The sequence below is a fragment of the Copidosoma floridanum genome, unplaced genomic scaffold (genome assembly GCF_036245765.1).
Source record: "Copidosoma floridanum isolate Cflo_tuat_1 unplaced genomic scaffold, Cflo_Japanese_pri ptg000020l, whole genome shotgun sequence".
NCBI classification, from domain to species: Eukaryota; Metazoa; Arthropoda; class Insecta; order Hymenoptera; family Encyrtidae; genus Copidosoma; species Copidosoma floridanum.
This window is the reverse complement of record NW_028321897.1, coordinates 13,236,445-13,255,593: the sequence shown is the minus strand read 5'-3', so window position 1 is coordinate 13,255,593 and position 19,149 is coordinate 13,236,445. Positions and strand designations below refer to the sequence as shown.

The window sequence follows — 19,149 nt, the reverse complement described above, 5'->3', positions numbered from 1 at the left end:
ATGATATAGAAACTATATTTAAAGGAAGTGGTTTTATTTAAATAAGTAAATATTAGTAAATAGTAAATACAAAATTTATCAATTTTTTTAACACAATACCATAGCAGCAACACAAGTCAAATAAAGTATTTAAATAAACAAATTTTTCGTTTAATATTCATTTATAAAATAAATATAAAAAACTCTCAATCTCGTTTCTCGCGAGGGCACGAACAAATGCCTATGCAAAGACTGCGTATCAGCGTTGGTCTATGGTCTATTGGTCTGAGCATTATATTATTCCTCGCTCACAGTTCATGCTTAATCGCACATAGTACCGCTGACTGGATCCCACCGAGAACTACTTCGCGCGAGAATTCGAATACAAAATCGTATGATTTTTTCAAGAGACAGTATAGGCGTGAAAATTCAAATTCGAAAGAATTCTTGGTATACTATTTATGTATGTAATTATACAACATTATCCAATATTTTTAGGTATTAATTAGCCAACACATACAAAGATTTCTTTCGAATTTGAATTTCTGTGCCTACTGTCTGCTGAAAAAATCATAGGATTTTGAATTTGAGTTTCCGCGCAAAGTATAGTTCGCAGTGAGATCCAGGCAGCGGTGCTATGTGCGATCAAGCATGAACTGTGAGCGTGGAATAATGGCTCAGGCCTCAGGCCTCAGACTTCAGACCAACGCTGCTGCATATAGCATGCAGCACTCTCGCATACCTATACACTCTGAGTATACATATAGGTATTTAATCTCGTCTGTCACGAGAGCACGAATGAATGCCCATGCAAAGAGCGGGTATAGTATACATATATTATAAGAATACACGCGGAGTATATCTGTGTAAAATCTCGTCTGTCGCGAGAATGGCTGAAATGCTCACCCACAAAATTGCCCAACCCGCCATAAGAAGTTTTCACTTAAAAAACACTAAGTACAACTTAATATTGAATCGCAATGTGATATCGACACCATATTATGAAGATAGAGTTGGATACGGAATGGCAACGACTCGTGCAACGCATTAGAAGTTGCAGGAAAAATCATTATGATAAAAAGTAGCGTCTTGCGATATACTGCTAGCTTGTTCGGTTAAGTTAACCTCTCCCCACTGTTTCCGCTACGGCTTGTACCCTCATGTACTCTACCGCCGCGTTGTAGCGCGCTGACGCACGCTGACCGTCGATACCCCTTTCTTCGCTTACGTTGGCTTCTCGTCACGCAAAAATATTATTTGTATTCCTTAATTATTAATTACCAAGAAATTCTAATATAAAACTAATGAGATGTTGGACAAGCACGATGTCAATATGCAAAAAGACAATATTATTGATGTAATTGGAGGTGGCAAAATGTAAAAAAAACGAAACTTTATGTATCAGGCAGAGTTGAGGAAGTGGGAAAGAAAAAAATAGAGAGCATAGAGAGAAAATGGTTTTAATGAGGAATTAAGTGATAAGACTAAGACAAAAAAAAAAGAGTAAAAGTAAGAGGCAAAAAGATACCGGAAAATGACCGATAGGTGTTACAGATGCGGTTAACGGAAAAAGAGGACAAAAGCGAAAAATGACAGAGAAACATGTGACGGAACAAGAAAGTGTATCATCTAAACTAAATATGGAATGTGTATGGCACTTAGTTTTGGATGACAGTGCACGTGATGGCTGGACGTGAGATCATCCGTTAGTGACACCGATGGTAGCAGCCCCACTGCACTAACCTCGCCCCCCCTGCTGATCTCCTCCTGGTCCTTGTATTGCACGCGAGGTTGCACGTTTACTACGTCGATAATGCGATGGACGGTAACGATTTACAATTGAGAGTGAGAAAAGAAAGACAAAGAAAGCAAAACCACAAGAATCACGTTAAGGTCACCAACAAATGTAGCACCGATCCCAAGTACTACCCTGTTGTCTGTGTCCAAGCGATAAAGATAACTAACGTCTTACCTTGTTAAAACTATGATACTGCGATGCAAAAAATGACTAATTTATTAAACAAATTGAACGCAAATGCACAGAAAAAAATGATTCTTACGAAGCCCAAAAAAAACAGATAAAAAATTAGAAGCAAATAACTAAGAATTGACGCTAATTCAACACTAATTTGATACTGGCACTGCACAATTGCTTTTCACACTTAATGATTTATTTAATTGAAGGGGAATAGGATAATTTAGGACAAAAAAAAACAACACTGTTAATGAGCCACAAAGAAGATATATTTTACAGATATATATACCAGAGAAAAAAAACGATCAAAAAAAAAAACTACAATGAGATAGAAAAAAACCAAGAACAATTACACTTTTCGATAAATGTGCAAAACAGAAGGGTGTGTACGGATGTGGATGTGTGTGTATATGGGTGCGCGTCCACACTGCATCTCGATGACCGCATGCCACGGTTCTTCCACGTAGATGTTCGTGGTGGTTGCTCACAGCACGTCGAGATTCGCGTCGTTTGCTTAATAATTAGTAGATATAAGAGGTAACGCGTAATTCCAAGTTGATACAATAAACCTCATACACTCAAGGAAAGAATGAGCACAATATATAATTAATCACGCAAAATCACTATGAACAACTGACGACTGAAGTACTGTATAGGCGTTCTTAACGGAATAAACGAGAGCTGCCGAAGTTTCCGAAAAGCGGGATGTGTCGTTCGTCTTCTCTTTTGCCTTTACCCCCTACTTTCTCATGATGCACTCCAATCAGCGATCTTGCTGTTAGTTCCAGTCTTAGTACGTTATGATTCAAGTGGGCAGAAGAAGAAAAAGTGGAGAGAGAAATGCATCGGGAGTGAGGAGCCATAACGCAAGGAGAGCACCAGAAAGCAGGGAGAAGGAAGAGAGAGAGAGAGAGAGAGTATGACTGAATTCTGAGAAAAGAGCAAGAAAAACTTAAGAGATCACGTGGGCGCTTACACAGGATGAACTTTTTTCCAATATATGCAACGTGCAGCGAGTGTTTGGCATGCTGCAAGGCTTATGCTCCAACATCATCGTAATGGCACGATTTTAGTCGTTAGTGACTAAAGAACTTATTCAATACGGTCATTCAACAACAATCAATTTAATGACTTATGATCATTCAAATTTACATGTATATATATGAAAGAATATGTGAAAATGAAACAAATAATAAACGAGCAGTTATGTATTACAACATCGCTTGTATTCAACAAAAGAATGTCCTTAGGTATGTAATAAAAAAAATATATGAAAAAAAACATTGTGCGATGAGTAGAGTATGAGGAAATATCAGAATTCAAACAATTATATGGGAGAAAAGTGCGTACATAAACATTTATGTATTCACTGACGATACAGCGCGAGCGTAAGAGGTTAGTAGGAGAAACAAACATTAGGCAATAAGACCCACCCTTTCTTTTTTTAATATATTTCACTCATACAATACAAACAAAGCGACACATACATAAAACTGTTAGAAAGAAAGAAATGATCGCCGTCACGAACGACGATGTTGCGGCTTTGGATGTAATACGCACGACAGCATACAGCTATGCGTCCATGCGCCCGTCCTAGTTTGGGCCCTAAAGAATAAAAGAGCAGAGAGATAAGGTTATTGGAGCTGAGAGTGACAAGTAGTCAGAAAATATCCAGCAAGAGAGTAAAGGGCAGGTCCTTAGCTTTGAACGGTTAAGCTCAACATGCTTCTTCTCTCGTTTTGATATAAATACAGTACATGATCGTAACTCCTTGTTTTGTTTTGTAAGCACCCTGAGGCTATAAACCCCACATAACAATACTTAAAGTAAAGTACAAATTTGATAAGATGCGATAACTTCTGTGAGGTGATTTATTGGTATCGAAGCAACGATCAAGGCAATAGGATTAACTGAAGGATGACAAACTGTCCAAATTAATCACTTTTTTTGTGACAATCCTTAGGAGTCTAAATCTAGAATGCAGTAAGTAAGGTTGTATTATGACTTTTGATAATAAAAACAAAGTAATTTACAAAAACATTTGGCGAAAATGAAACTTTATCTGTTTAAGACATTAAATTTAAATAACTTTATTAAAAAATACTTATTTTTAGCCCCTTTCTGCTTTGATTTCTATAAATTTAAAACAAATGATGGACAAGTCTAAGTGTGGTGGAGCAAGTTTATTTATTTAATCTATGATATTAAAGCCATTATTATTAGCCTTCTTAGACATTTAGCCAGACTTAAAAATACAGAAATAATTTATGTCTTGTTTACCAGCAATAGAGGATTAACGCATGACAAGTTTCAATTTCTGAACCAAAGATACATTGACTGTTGATGGGCCTAATAAAAACACAATTAAAAAATTATATAGTGTTAAGTTGAAGAGTAATCTAAGTAGGTATTTCTTAAAAGGGTGAAGCCGTACAAGTAAGGATATTTATTGTTATTCTTAGATTTGAGTGAAAAAGAAACATATTAATAATATTGTAGCTAGATTATATGCTTCTATAAAATTATACATTTAGCTTTGTCTAGCTAGGTTAATAGATCATTATTGTATTTTTGGTAACATTAATATTTCATAAACAAAAAAATGTTGGCCTGTAAATGGTCTTGTTTACAATGAAATGAGCTGAATAACATAATTTGCTAGGCCTCTTTTTTATTAGTTGTTAATGTATTAAATAATTTGGTTCTAAATTAAGTTGTCACTAAAGTCTTATGCCCGTTTCATTTTAAAATGCAGAAAATACCACGGTAATTGCATGTATTATTCACTTTTGTATTTAGTTTTCTGAGTTTTCATCGGACATACATTTTGCCTCTTTTACTATTCATTAAAAACACATTTCTAATTTTTAGATAATTCTCAGTTTGTTATAAAATTATCAAAGCATTATTTACTTTCGTAAGATTATTTGTCATTTAATGTATAAACGACATAACTTTTTCAGAGTTCTGACGTAAATTTTATTACGCTCTAATACAAATAACTAATCTTAAAAGACACAACGTTTATTGAATAGCTGTTAAGATTAAGCAATTTTTTTAATATAAAAATATCTTAAGAAATCAGGAAGTAGACGTGGCCCGTTAAATTATCTCATACAAATCATTAAACTGTATGTATAACCATAACCATTCTTAAGTTTTTGAATTTGTATGGTATGTAACGTGCCTAGGCAAGTTAAGCAAAGAAGTCATAAGACAACTCGAATATTATCCAGTAATCAAGGTGTCCGATGAGAAAGTTAAACTGCATTCATGGAGGACCATCTGATAGTAGAGGTGAGCTCTAACTACTTAAGCTACCGTTTGACAGACAGCTACTAACTATTTGTTTTTGGGGCTTCTGGACCCTTTTCTGTGGAGTAACAGACCTCAGCCATGTGCTGGTTTGAAAATATCGTAGAAAAGCTTGTCAGGAAAAAATCTTAGAAAAATAATAATAGCTGAAAATGTTACTAGCTATAACTGCTTTATCAGGAATCAGCACTTTCCATATCCAGCTTACTTTTCTACATGTGTCAAGAGGAGGGAAGGTGATTTACTTACTTCTGCCCTTCTATTCTCTTTTATATCAAATTTTTACAGAACTGAATTGTATCTGAATATTAACATTAACTTAAAATATGATTAAAGTTTACTGATGCTAAGCACTGTTAGTTTATTGAGTTAAACTTGTTGCAAGAAGAGCAGTGGAACAAGAACAATTTAGAGTTTAATGTAGAATTTTGGTCAAGTTGATTTTGAATGTGAGTCGTTCGAGGAAAAATCAGTATGCGTGCCTCGGGGAATAATAAACTCCCGTACCCATGTTTAGGCAAATATGTGGACTTTCTCTTAACATATAAGAGTCAACAAAAGAAGAAAGGGTCAAGACTTTTCCCTTTTTCTTCCCATTTGAAAGAATAACGAAATCTTGCTAGTTGTCAAATGAGGCTATTGCAGTTAATTTATAAAACTTTTTATGTAGTAAAAAAGAGTTACTCGGTAAATCATGCATCCGCGAGCATAATCGGTAAAAACTGTATGATTTTTTTAATGTCTATAAAGCTTCTCTGCTAGATTTACAGTAGTAAACATTTCCACATATTATGTATGGCTATTGTTTACCACAGGTAAAGCATATATTAATTTTTTTGTGCCTTAAATATACGTATTTACTCTGAGTTATTCTAACATTCAATAATGCACGTAAGAGCAGCTGTTTACTGTTGTGCTTTTGCATTTATTGGATTTGAAAAAGTTGCTAGTTATTTTATCTTTCTGATACTCCATGTATTAAGCTTATTATTTAATCTCATTCTAACCTTATACTGTCACTTTCGTAATAGAAATGAGTTAAAATTATGTATTCAACTTGCGAATGTTGATCTCCATTTCAAAGCCACAAAGCCGTAGTTTATTCCCGTAAACTTACTACTGACCTGAACATCTCTTTGTACCTAAAAGCTGAAATTTTAATTCCAAAAGTGTACAAAGATTTAGTGCCCATGTAAAAAAATAACATCATTTTGTTATGTGAAAAAAATTATTCTGCTGCTAAACATAAACTGCATAAAAGTCATCCCTTAACTTGAGGGTGCTACATTTGTAAATTGCTTTGAAATTAAAAAATCTTATTTTTCTGAAATAGTAACGAAACCAAGAGCTAATTTTAGAAAAATATTTATACAGATACTTAGTTATTAAGGTAACACAAATTGCAAAAACAAGTTCTTAGGGTTCGTGTTACTTGATTAATTAAGATTCTATTAATTAATTTATAAATAAAGTCACTAGATTGTTACGAAATTATTAAAATCTGAACTTTATTATAATAAAGATAGATAATCCGCAAGTTGCTTCGTATTTTTCCGAAAAATAATTTTTTCAATCATAATTTCAATAAATAATTTTTATAAGTATTAATTTTTCAAGATCCTTTTAAGGCATGTTCCATTTTTAACTATATGTCTGTCAATATGCAGAACAGCTGCTGCATTTGAATACTTTTCTTGTTTACGATTTGTGCATTTTTTGTAAGGCTTTACTTTTCATGTTTCATACTCGATATAAGAACCTTTTTTTTATGTTGATAAAGTCTTACACTGTTCAGTTCTGTTATTTATACATTAAATTGCTTTGAGCAAACTAAATTCACTTTAACGGTTCTTTGTGTTCATAAAGTGAGTTTTTAAGCTTTCAAGAACATAACAATGTGATTTAAATTGCGTAATAACGGTTTTAATGTTATATTGTAGATTACAAATATAAATAATCAGTATAAGCTTCTTTGATACTTAAATATTAGATACGTGCCATAAGTATATGCTGTTTACCTTATTACCTAAAACAATTTTAATTTTCAAAACTTTTGACACAGTTTTAAGCCTTACAATATTTAACCAAAAAAATGCAGAACAACCAAACTAATACAATTTTTCAAAAGTCTATTAAATTGCAAAATCATACTTACAAAACCGAAGTCTTTGATTCCCTTGCTTCTAAGAATTTAAAAGTGAGTATTACATTTGCATTATATTTCACGTGTTTAAATTCATTTATGATATAGTTTAAATGTGCTTTGATTTATTAAGTATTATCTCTATACAACGAGTATCTTTATTTTAAGTAAATTGTAAAAAGTTTTATTATTTTTTTTATTTGAGCTCAAAACTCAAGAAAAATTAACGTCCTTATCGCAATAAAGAGAAGTTGTAGAAAAACTAAAGCTTTTCTGCATTAGTTGACTGTATTTTTATGTGCAAACTTCTTAATTAAAGTTTATTGAACCACGACTGTTAAATAACTTAAATTTTTAATGTTTAAAATTGTTTTGGTGTTAGCTTTTTTATATATTTATGACCTTTTCGATTGAACAAATGCAACACGAAATGAAAGAAGTGCACCTTTGATAATACTTTTGACCCTTATCTATGAAATCTAACGCCCAATTTTACAACATCATTCATAAAAAAAAATTTTTATCTTTAGCATGATTATACGCTAGGTAGTTAAATTATATTTTTATCGGTGTTATTAATTGCAGAACATGTTTAGGTCCAAATATTGCAACTTGTTTACTCTCATTCAATCATAGAAAATACTTATCTTCGGCTTAAAAAAAGGGACAAAAATTCGTTGTTATTCTTATGGCTCCATCTTACATATTTTTTTTCATGTACTTGCTTTTTACACAAGTGCTAAGAATTTCTTTTGTACAAAGTCAGGTGTTTGAAAATACTGTATAACTAAACTACAAATATTTATTTGCATTCTATTTTTAATGCTTGATAGCCCAAAAAATACTGCAAAAACCATTGTAGCCGTTATCAGTCACAAAGATGTATTTAAAACTTTTTTAACTAAATTAAATTACACTTTTTTAAAGCAGTAATTTTTTCGTCCGTTGTCAAATGTTATCGCCAGTCAATTATTGTAGATAGTATGGATAAGAACAAACATGTGTAGGGAACTGTTATTACTTTTAAAGCGTTGATGAAAAGTGTTAAACTGGTTTTGTTGTTATATAATATAATCAAATTCCAGAAATCTTATGAGTTAAGGCAAATAAACTAGTATCTATATGGTTTAGAGCACACCTCTGAGATTTGGCTTAAAGTCTTCTCACATAGTGTGTAATTATAAAAACTTATGTTTATCTCGTTTAATTGAATGCTTCAAAAGTTAAAATTAATTATTAAAGAATAGCTTAAGTAGTTACAAATTTTTATAAGAAACATTAAATAATTAAAGTTTGAGAACTAGCTTTAACAACAAAAATATGACCCAGTGACTGCGCTACCACCAACTAGTGCGTATCTATCACTTACACAAAATTTAAAAAATTGAGTAAGAAACTCATGCATTCAGACATTGCAATACGTTTAGACAACAATAATGTGTAATATAAACGTATGTTCTATGCTATAAAATATATAACTCATTTACCAAATAATTTTTGATGAACTTAACCTTTGACACTTCATAGCCATGTGCAGTCATCGGTGCGCAGTAAATGGATCTGGGCTTTTACTAATAAACCCCAGAAAGATATTCCTGAAATAGTTGGATCCATCGAAATTCGTCAAGATAATATAACCATCTGCAGTCATACAAGCAAGTGATATCAATACCAAAATAATAATTAAAAAAAAATATTATAGCTGAAAAACATTATTTGCTGTAGTAGTAAAGATGATGCAGATAACAATAAAATAAAACAATTTCAATTACTATCAAGAACAAAAAAATAATTTACCACAATCAAGAACTTGAATCCGCAGTTAAAGAGCCATTTAATACTACTTTGTATTGTTTGTAATTTTTTTTAATGTTGCTGTATGATCGTCTTTTTAAAAATTGGTCAGGTCAGTGTCATTTCTAACAGTACACCAATAGTCAGTTATAAAAAGTCATTTTCTGTTGCAAAAATTATAGTAGTGGTATTAAATACCAGGGTTGTTTAATTTTTAAATGAACGTTCTAAGTAAGTGTTAATAATATCTAATTATTTCGTAAATTTCGTAGGACAATCAGGATAACAGTAAAAAAAAAAAAACCAGTGAACAGCACGTACTCGGATATCCAAGTGATTAGTTGTTTTTCTCTGAAATTATATGGCAGATAATATCATTCTAAATATAAATTGAACTGTCATGAAACGATAAACGCGTACAAATGCTGCAATCGTGGGAATATGTATACCTACGTTTGTTATGCATGGTTGCAATAAATGTTTAAATATCTAATAATAGAACAGTTATAAGCAATGTATTATGGCACGGTACAATATAAAACATATCGAGGCTGGCCAGTACAAGACTGTGAAGTTTCATCGAATCCTTAGATGGCTTAAAAATAACCTCCTATACTGCCTACGCTTATTACATTTGTAACGTCATGCTCACATTTATTACATATGTATAGTAATTTTCCATAGCATAGTACTACATGCCAGTGAATGTTCCTTCGAGACGCTCATCCTACAAAGGTTTTTTTTGACAAATATTATTTAAGCATTAAAAGTATACTAAAAATACCATAAGAAACACCCACAAACATTGCAAATTATACAACTGTACCCTTTTTTACATGTTTGAGTTTGAAAATCTACAATTTACCATACAACCTTAGAAAAAATCACTTAAAATTCCATTAATAAGATCTTTATAATACCCCCAATTCTTGTTTACATGAAAAATTACGTCTTCATGAACCTGATCCATTTTCAAACAGATCTATAACTTTTATTTCTTTAATTACACAAAAAAAAGGAAAAACAGTTTCCAGCGTTGCTACATACATTTGTGCTCCTCCTACCTTTCTGAGTTGTGTAAAAAAAAGAACACAATGAAAAACAATCATTGTAATCATACAGTACTATAAAATTTATCTGTTCAGTAGAAAATTATGAAAAAATCTAAGAAATTGTCTAAACAACTATTTATTTATTAAAAAAATCAAATAAATAAGAAGTGCAAGAAAATAAAAATTTATTAATATATAGGAAAGCTTATTTTCTAATACATACTAATTTCTTAAGTTTTGAGAAAAACGTGCACAAAGGAAATGCGTGTCAATAAATAAACTATTTATCCAATGTATAGTTAAATGAAAAGAAGCTTAACAAGTATATTTGAAATATAATACAAGTTGTACAATAATATGTACTTATCACGTTTCATATACCGGACCTGCTCATAGCAGAGTGGATAAGAGCCTCAGCTACCATAAAAAAAGATCGTGGGTTCAAAGCTCTTTGGAATTCTTTTTTTTGTTTCAGAATTGGTTAAAAGAAAAGGAAACAAAATTTAATCGATTCTTAATGAGTGGCGTGGTATTGTGATGTGTTGTCATGTGGCAGAGATAAGTAGGGAGATTGCCAGTGCCTATGTTAAAAAGTGTGCCGATATTTCGGCGCTGATTTGAGCGCCAATCCATCGTGACCAGCAGGGGAACTATGCACATGTTTTCTATTGGCTGGTGGCTTGTAGGTTCAGCTCGTGGGCAGACCTGAGGGAAGATGAGTAAGGGAGACATGAGAATCCAAACGTGTGCATCGGTGATGAAGAGAGGAAAAGCTAAACCTATATGTATATGCATACAACGTGCTATATATATAGCTATAGTTGTGCGGAAAAGAGCTGCGCGTATTACTTTTCTCGCTTTTTCTCCCTGAAAGAAAGATAAGCTTTTTAAATGCAGTTAGTGATTTTTTCCGCTATAAGAATAAAAACATAATTGTCAAGGTATTGAGTTTTATTTTTTTTACTTTTTCAAAAAATGACAAGCTCAACGCAACTAACATATTAATATGTTTCATTAAAAAACGAGCGCCTTTATCCCAATTATCCAGTGTACTCAATTGTTCTTAACTTTTATGATATGTAAAATTATTGATTAATAAATAAAGGCATTCACGACAAGGACACAGTACGCTTAAATATTTTTTGTACTAATTAATTTTATTTACTAATATACTAAACGCCTTCACCCAAACGCCCCATTGCGCTGACATCTTTATTACTTAATTTATATTTCTTTACCACTAATACACAGCTTTACAGCAATAATACGATAAAGCTTAAATTAAATCTTAAGGTTCAGAACTTTACGATCAACAAATCTAACTCCAAGCCATCTCTTATCCAATGCTTTAATAGCTTAGGTGGCTTGAGCATAGGCGTGAGACTTACTTTAGCGGCTCCAGGTTCTAATCTTACTCGGAGCAAATTTTTTTTTTATCATTACAACATTACTTTAAATTTTTCACACTTTTTTATGATAACTTTCGTATTTTGTTTAACCTGTAACCAAAAAAATTTTCTTATTTTTCTCAACATTGATATACGATCCAAAAAATTCTTTTTTCTATTCACGGCTAAGAAAATCATTTGACGCATTAAGTAAAAGCTTTTCAAGTGCAGTTGATCATTCATTCAACTGTAAAAACAAAAACATAATTGTTAAGTTATTAAAATTAGTAATTTTTAAAATTATATTGCACTATTTAACACTTTTGTAATCCTGTATATAATTCAAGTTTCTAGATAATAAGTGAGCACTTTCAGTTATTCCTTGTCAATTTTTAAAACAGCGTACAAGACATTTCATATCTGCTTGATGCGCGCTGTGATGCGCGCATGATTGAACAGTACATCCATGTATAACTATTTTAGCACGTTACTACCCGCAGCGCTGTTGTTTTGTTCTAAGCCGCGACTGTTTTGTTTTTATCATACTGATTGACAGTGCTGCCGATGGCGCGAATTAGTCTTGCTTAGAGAGTTTTCTAGCATTAATCATATTTTACCGTGACACTAATTTTTTGTAATTATCATTCAGTGTTGTGCAGTTTTTGGCAACGATCACCTCAAGACAATTATACTTCATCATAGGAAATTTATCTTAACAGGGGGAGTATTAGTTACGTTTACTTTCTGACTTTAATTTTTTTTTTCTTTTCCATAATGCATGCGTTCAGTATTCCTTTTATTTTCTTGCTGTATTTTTCAACTACGTAGCATTTTTCTGCCATTGTATGTACTTGTTATTAAAATTGAAGCGAGTACAACAGAAAAATAGAAAGCAATAGCGTTTCTGCAAGATGCCAAAATCGTAACGGCCACAACGGCCCTTACAATGGACATACGTTGCGTCGATTCCCTGCAGATAAGAAACTACAATCTGTTTAGATTACGAATCCAGGTATTTACTTAGTTATGGATGTAAATGTGTGGTACATAAATTATTATGAAGTAGTTTGGTAATAAGGCCTGTTGGCAAATGCATATGTGTGTTTTTGTGCGTATTTATATACATTATAAGTTGTTACGTACCTTCGCCACGGCCTAATTCGTGCATCACAGAATTGAAATTGGTCTTGTTCATGTTCATGGCTTCGATATTTTATAAAACAGTAAAAGCATATGAATTCTGTGGTGCACGAATTAGGCCGTGGCAAGTGTACATCGATAACTCTCCAAAAATTTGCATATTTTAAGGGTGGAATATTCAAATTCTTTCAACCGATTTGCAACTGTTTGAATAGATTCTTTATGTTATCCATAATGAGAATACCTCACAAATATATTTGCCGTACTTGATCTGTACAATGAAATTTTTTACGACTTTTTTATTTTAAATCACGTACTCTTCAATAAAATGAGAGCGTTTCTATCACCTTTAAAGCTAAACGAAGTATCAGACAGAAAAAACGAATCAGATTCAATTGACTATTTCTACTAATTTATAAGCCATCTTTTTATTCTGCATGGCTAATAAGCTACAATAGATTCCAATCCTTTTTTTTCTTGAAAAAAAATTGCCATAATTTTTTTTGAGTGAAATAAAGATTTAATTAATTTTTAAGGAATTTTTTGTAAAAATTGAACAGCAACGATAGCAATCTGAAAAATTAGAATAGGTAAATGAGTGGACCATGATCAATCAAGCGTCCATACTTTGTTCAGTAGTTTAAATATTAAATGTCACAGATTTTGGTTTCTTTCTCTGGTTGGACATCTGAGTCTTGAAATTATTCTTATGACCAGTACATATATGACCAATCAGAATATATTTATACATATTTTTTGTGTACGCTGAGAAAAGTTATTAAAATTTTAAATATATTGCTTAGCCATAAAGGCCTGTATGTGCAATGTTAGGACTCAGCGATTTATTTTATTTAAAACCAATTCTTTTAATAGAAAGCAATGAAGAGTAACCCTTCGTTACGCTTTGTATTTTTTAAGTTTCGTACATGAATCTTGTACATTTAGTAAAAAGTACCCCAGGTGGTGGCCTCTCTCAGGGAATCTGTCGGTAGTTCTGATCCGATGCAAGCCTGGATGACTGCCGCAGGCCTCACGGATTCTCAGAGGGGCCACAAAGATGGGCCCTATGGCCAACTGGGACTGTTAAACGTTCCACGGCCTGTTCTTACATATGCAGAACGAATAAGAAGTATTTTAAGCATATGCAATAACTTTAGCGAGGGTAACAACGTGACTGTCTTCAGCAAGCAGACGCAAGATGAGCTCACCTTACTGAAAAAAAAGATGCTGAGCTAAAAGTTGAGAGAATGCAATAGATTAAGTGAGTTTAATCTACAACAGGAGATATTGAAAAAATACTTGAGGCCATTGAAAAAAAATGTACGAACACTGCAAACGACGTTAGAAATGGTCTAAGAACTGCGCCTTAACACTTGGAAGCAGCTGAGTAAACTAGAGCAAGCGTTCTTATAAATAAAAAAAATGTGAAGAAAAGTCGGACGGAGTATTTTAAATTTCTGCCATATAGAGAACATAAAAGAGACAATTTTCGATGGCATGCTCAGAAAAGAGCCTTGAACACTGCCTTTGAGGTAATAGAACGGGTTAAAAAATAAGGAGTGAATTTGATAGTCCTTTTAAACACCAAAAAGCCATGTCGTCAAAAAAAAAAAAAACAGCCAGAGGCCAACAAGAAGAGGTTCTCCTGAACAACAGAAAAGACCAAAAGAGAAAAGTTGACCCGATGACAACATTACTGGTCAAGATGGCTGAGGGGCAGACTTTTGCTAATGTGCTCAAGACAATAATGGTGAATTTTGATTTTGACAAGGCCAATGCCGCATTTAAAAGTGATGTTATCACAAAGAAAGAAGACATAGTGATGAAAGCCAAAGGTGTAGAGAATGTGATTGCATTCTAATAACTAATTGAGAAGTTGGTAGCTAGACAAGAAACTGTCAAAATAAGCACAAAAAAAGTGATACTAGAGATCTTAAACCTGGACACTGTTGTTGAGGAAGACGAGCTTAAAGGGGCTTCTGTTAAGACTTTTAGACTAGATCACAAGGAGCTTAAAGTAGCTCTCTTAAAACCAAACATTAAAAGACAGAAGCTCGCGTTCATAACGTTACACGAAGCAACTGTGGAACAAGCAGACAATAAAGTCAGGCTAAGAGTCAGCTGCGTAAGCTGCCAAATCCAACGAAGAATCAAAGTAACAAGATGTTGTTACTTATGCCTAGGATGTGGACATGTCTCAGGCAACTGTAAAGAAGAAAATAGGTCCAAGCTTTGCTTCTAGTGTGAAAGTTGCATCCATCAGAAGGAAAAGTGTTTAGGTCCAGCACAATGTTTTTTCTGTCCAACGACGGACAACAAGCACGAAGCTAACAGTTGGAGCTGACCACTGTTTAGAAAGACGCTAAAGAAAGCCAGAAAAAAGGCTTAAGCAGGAGACAAATGAGACAGGAGGTCCTTTAGTAAAAAGGTAAGCTAATGTAGGACTCACGCTGCTCTAAGTACTTTGACCTATCAGTAAGGGAAAGCATCAAATTCATAGTGTTGCTTGCTTAGTAAGCAGCCTTCTATAAAGCACTAGACAAAGTGCTGGTCCTCAGAAATCTCGAGCCGTTTTCAGAACACAAGGGGATTGGTACCTCTTACAAATGGTGGCGAGCTTGCTCATTAATGTTCTGAGACGTGTTACGGAAAGCGCTTCTGACCTTTGAGGAAGCAGTAGTCATAAAAGTCAAGCACGCAGGCGTAGTTGAAATTGGCTTTCTCTTTTGTCATCTTAAGAAGAGGCTCGTTGTAACAAGGTGTTATAAATGTCTGGGGTATGGCCACGTATCCCATGACTGTACAGACTAAAACTTGTCTGAGCTGTGGTTTCGATAAAAGCTGTAACCATCGCAAGATAAACTGCAGTAAAACTGCAATGTGTTCCATTTACAAGAGAATACACACGAAACGCAAAGCAGTCAATAAATGCTGCCTAACCTTAAAATCACTGCTAAAAGAAGCCAGGAAGAAGCCTAATCAGCGCCCAAGTAATATGGCTAAACTTTTTAAAGGATTGCAAGCTATTGTAGACCAACTCTGTGCTTAGTTTGCTTTCTTATTAGCTGGAATAAGCATCAAGCATCTAGTGACGCTTACTAAAATGCAGCTCACTATGAAGTGCTAGACACAAGTGCTGGTATTCAGGGATCCTGAATTATTTTCGGGACATGAGAGGATCAGCACCCTTACCTCATGGTGGAGAGTTTTTTCGCTAATGCTGTGAGACGTGATAGTCTTCCTGGTGTTTCTCCTCTATAGTAATGCTGACGCAGATCTGGGGTAGAACTAAAAATACGCGACATGGGAGAGTTTTAGTGGGTATGGGTGGTCTAATGAAAAAAATCCAATAAGTTTCACAGTACTGCCATCCCTGCGGTGTGCCTCAATGAGTTACCCCTTCCTTCCTGAAAAAAACTACTACTACTACTACTACTACTACTGCTACTACAACTACTACTACTACTACTACTACTACTACTACTACTACTACTACTACTTCTACTACGACCACTACTATTACTACTACTACTACTCCTACTACTACTACTACTACTACTACTACTACTACTACTACTTCTACTACGACCACTACTATTACTACTACTACTACTACTACTACTACTACTACTACTACTACTACTACTACTACTACTACTTCTACTACGACCACTATTATTACTACTCCCAAGTGAGATTTTCGCTAGTTCCTCCATACCGGGCGATTCCCTGGGTGGTAGATAGGGGCATCCTCTAAGGACATGAGGTGACGATGGGCAGCTGGGGTTGCTCTCTGTGGTGGTGGTTAGGGGCGTGGGTCGAAAGGGGGGTGTGTGGTATTGGCGTGGGTATCTGTGGTGGTGTGAACGGAAAACTAGTGCCCCTTGTCTTCACCAGTGTTAATGCATGAACCGGCTCTGCTTGTGCTCCTTGTTCCTCGCTTTTTGCTGCCGCCGTGGGTGGCACTCCATTGCTTGATGCGGGCCAACAAAAACTAGCAAGCGTCGTATATAGACGTAAGCGGTGGTTAAAACCTTCTTCTCAGATACATGCACCACACTATCACTAAACAAACACAGGGATACTTACGGATTGTTCCGGGTTGCGTGTGGTGGGTCCTTTCCTGGGCTTGCGTTGGAGGCCTGGCGGTGGGTAAAGCTGGACGATGAGGCCTAGGTAAGTCTGGGGAACCATATCTAAAATGGCTGAACGCCTCATAAACAAAAAAAAATGTGAAGGGCAAACCAATCTAGGCTTACTACCACTGAAAAGGCTATATGATGGCACCTTAGTGCCTTACGTCAGCTCGTTTTGTAGGGTTGTCTTCACGGCCGTGGGACTGTACAATTCTGCTTGTCTCGCTAAGATGACCGTTGTGTACCGACACATACATACATTACACGCAAATACCATTCTTAGACTTGTTACTCAACGCCAGGACAGTCTCTGCGGGTGGAACTGAGGAAGAGTGGTGACTCCTGGCAGGCCCATGCAAGTAGCGGTCCTCTCTGGTAACAGATAGGGCTGCTGCCCTGGATTGAACCCTTTCCAAATACTTATTTCTAGAAAAAAGGGTACTGCTGGCCCTCACGGGTTAGTACGACATTATAAAAGATGCCAATATAAAAAACGTCGATGCAAAACTTGTAGTCCAGGCGATAACCTTTCAAAGGGAATGCGCTGGCAGTCCCGATCCGGTGAAAGCCCGGGTGTTTGTCACAGGCCCCACAAATTCTGGCAGGGCCACAAAGACGTGTCTTATGGCCATTAGGAACTGATTAATGTCCCATGGTCCTTTCTAACGGACAAAAGACGAAGAGGAAGTCTGTCGAGCTTAGGCACCAACGACACCGAGAACAGCAACCTGTCAGTATTAAGCCACCAGACCCAGGAGAAGCTTGCCTTTTTAGAAGAAAGTAGTGCTAAGCTTAGAGTTAAGTGACAGCAAGGGGCTGATAAAGTCCAATTAGCAACGAGAGATATTACAGAGACGGTACAACTAATCAACGATCAGTGCGGAAACAAAGCAAACGCTGTTAAAAATGGGCTCAAAGCCGCGCTTAAACATCTTTAAGAGGCAGAGGTGCTAAGAAAAGGCTTTCTTGATGAAGAAGAAGTGTGTGCAAACGGTTGGAAGTGGTCATTCAAATCCCTGCAGTGGAGGGTACAAAGGCAAGATAATTTCCGATGGCATGTACAGAAAAAAACCCTGAACACTACCCTAAAGGATATAGAACGAAGTAAAATAAACAGGAGCCCATCGGACAGCCCCGAGAAACGCCAGAAAACCATGCCTTCAAAGAAAAAGAAAACAGGCAGTAGCAAACAAGAAGAAATTCTCCTGACAGATAAAACAACCTAGAAGAAAAAAGTGGATGCGACAACAAAAGTAGTAGTGAAGATGGCCAAAGGGCAGACCTTTGCAAAGGTGCTGAGGACGATGATGGCGAACTTTGACCCTGATAAGGCTAATGTGGCAGTTTAAAGTGTTGTCACTACAGAAAAAGAGACATAATTATTAAGGCCAAAAGTGTAGAGAATGCTACTGCATTCCCACAGCAAATTGAGAAGTCGATAGCCGGACAGGGTACTGTCAAAATGAGCAACAAAAAAGTGACATTAGAGGTCCGAGACCTGGATGCTATTGTAGAAAAAGATGAGGTCAAAGAGGCTTTCGTTAGGACTTTTTGACTTAAGAGCCAGGAGCCAGAAGTAGCTCTCTTAAAGCCAAATGCTAGAGGACAGAGGCTTGCGTTGATAAAGGTGGACGAAGCATTTGCCAGACAAGTATAAGAGGAAGGCAGTTTACAAGTTGGCTTCGTAAGCTGCCGAATACGAAGAAAAATTGGAGTAACAAGATGTTACAAATGCCTGGGATATGAAAACGTTTTAGGCATCTGTAGAGAAGAAAACAGATTAAAGCTTTGCTTCCGATGTGGAAGCTTAAACCACCGGAAAAAAAATGTCCAGACCCAGCACGGTGCTTCTCTTGCCTAATGACGGACAACAAGCACGAAGCAGGCAATGGGAGCTGCCCTTTATTCAAAAAAGCGCTAGAAGAGGCCAGGGGTAAGGTTCAAAATGGACGAAAATAAGGCAAAAAGGCCTTGAGTTAAAAGGCAGGCTAATGTAGACCCTTACTGCGCTGGGTACTTTTAACCTATCAGCAAGGGAAAGCATCAAGCTTATAGTGGTGCGTGCTAGGTTAGCGGCCTACTATGGAGCGCTAGGAGGGGGTACTAGATCGTCAGAGACCCCAAGTCCTTGTTAGGACTCGAGAGCATTAGCACCTCTAGCAAATGGTGGCAAGTTAGCTCGTTAATGCTGTGAGACGCGATGGTCTTCCTGGTGGCTCCACCTTGA

General features: G+C 35.3%; 1 protein-coding gene across 1 annotated transcript in view; it reads left to right on the top strand.

Moving 5' to 3' along the window:
- Positions 1 to 7,106: 7,106 nt before the first annotated feature.
- The window catches only part of Nos (Nitric oxide synthase), a 2,633,257-nt gene continuing 2,621,214 nt past the window's right edge, over positions 7,107 to 19,149 (top strand). Inside the window, exon 1 of the mRNA XM_089593752.1 lies at positions 7,107 to 7,466. Within this exon, the coding sequence (XP_089449878.1) occupies positions 7,362 to 7,466 (105 nt within the window). The 5' untranslated portion in view covers positions 7,107 to 7,361. The remainder of the gene's footprint in view (positions 7,467 to 19,149) is intronic.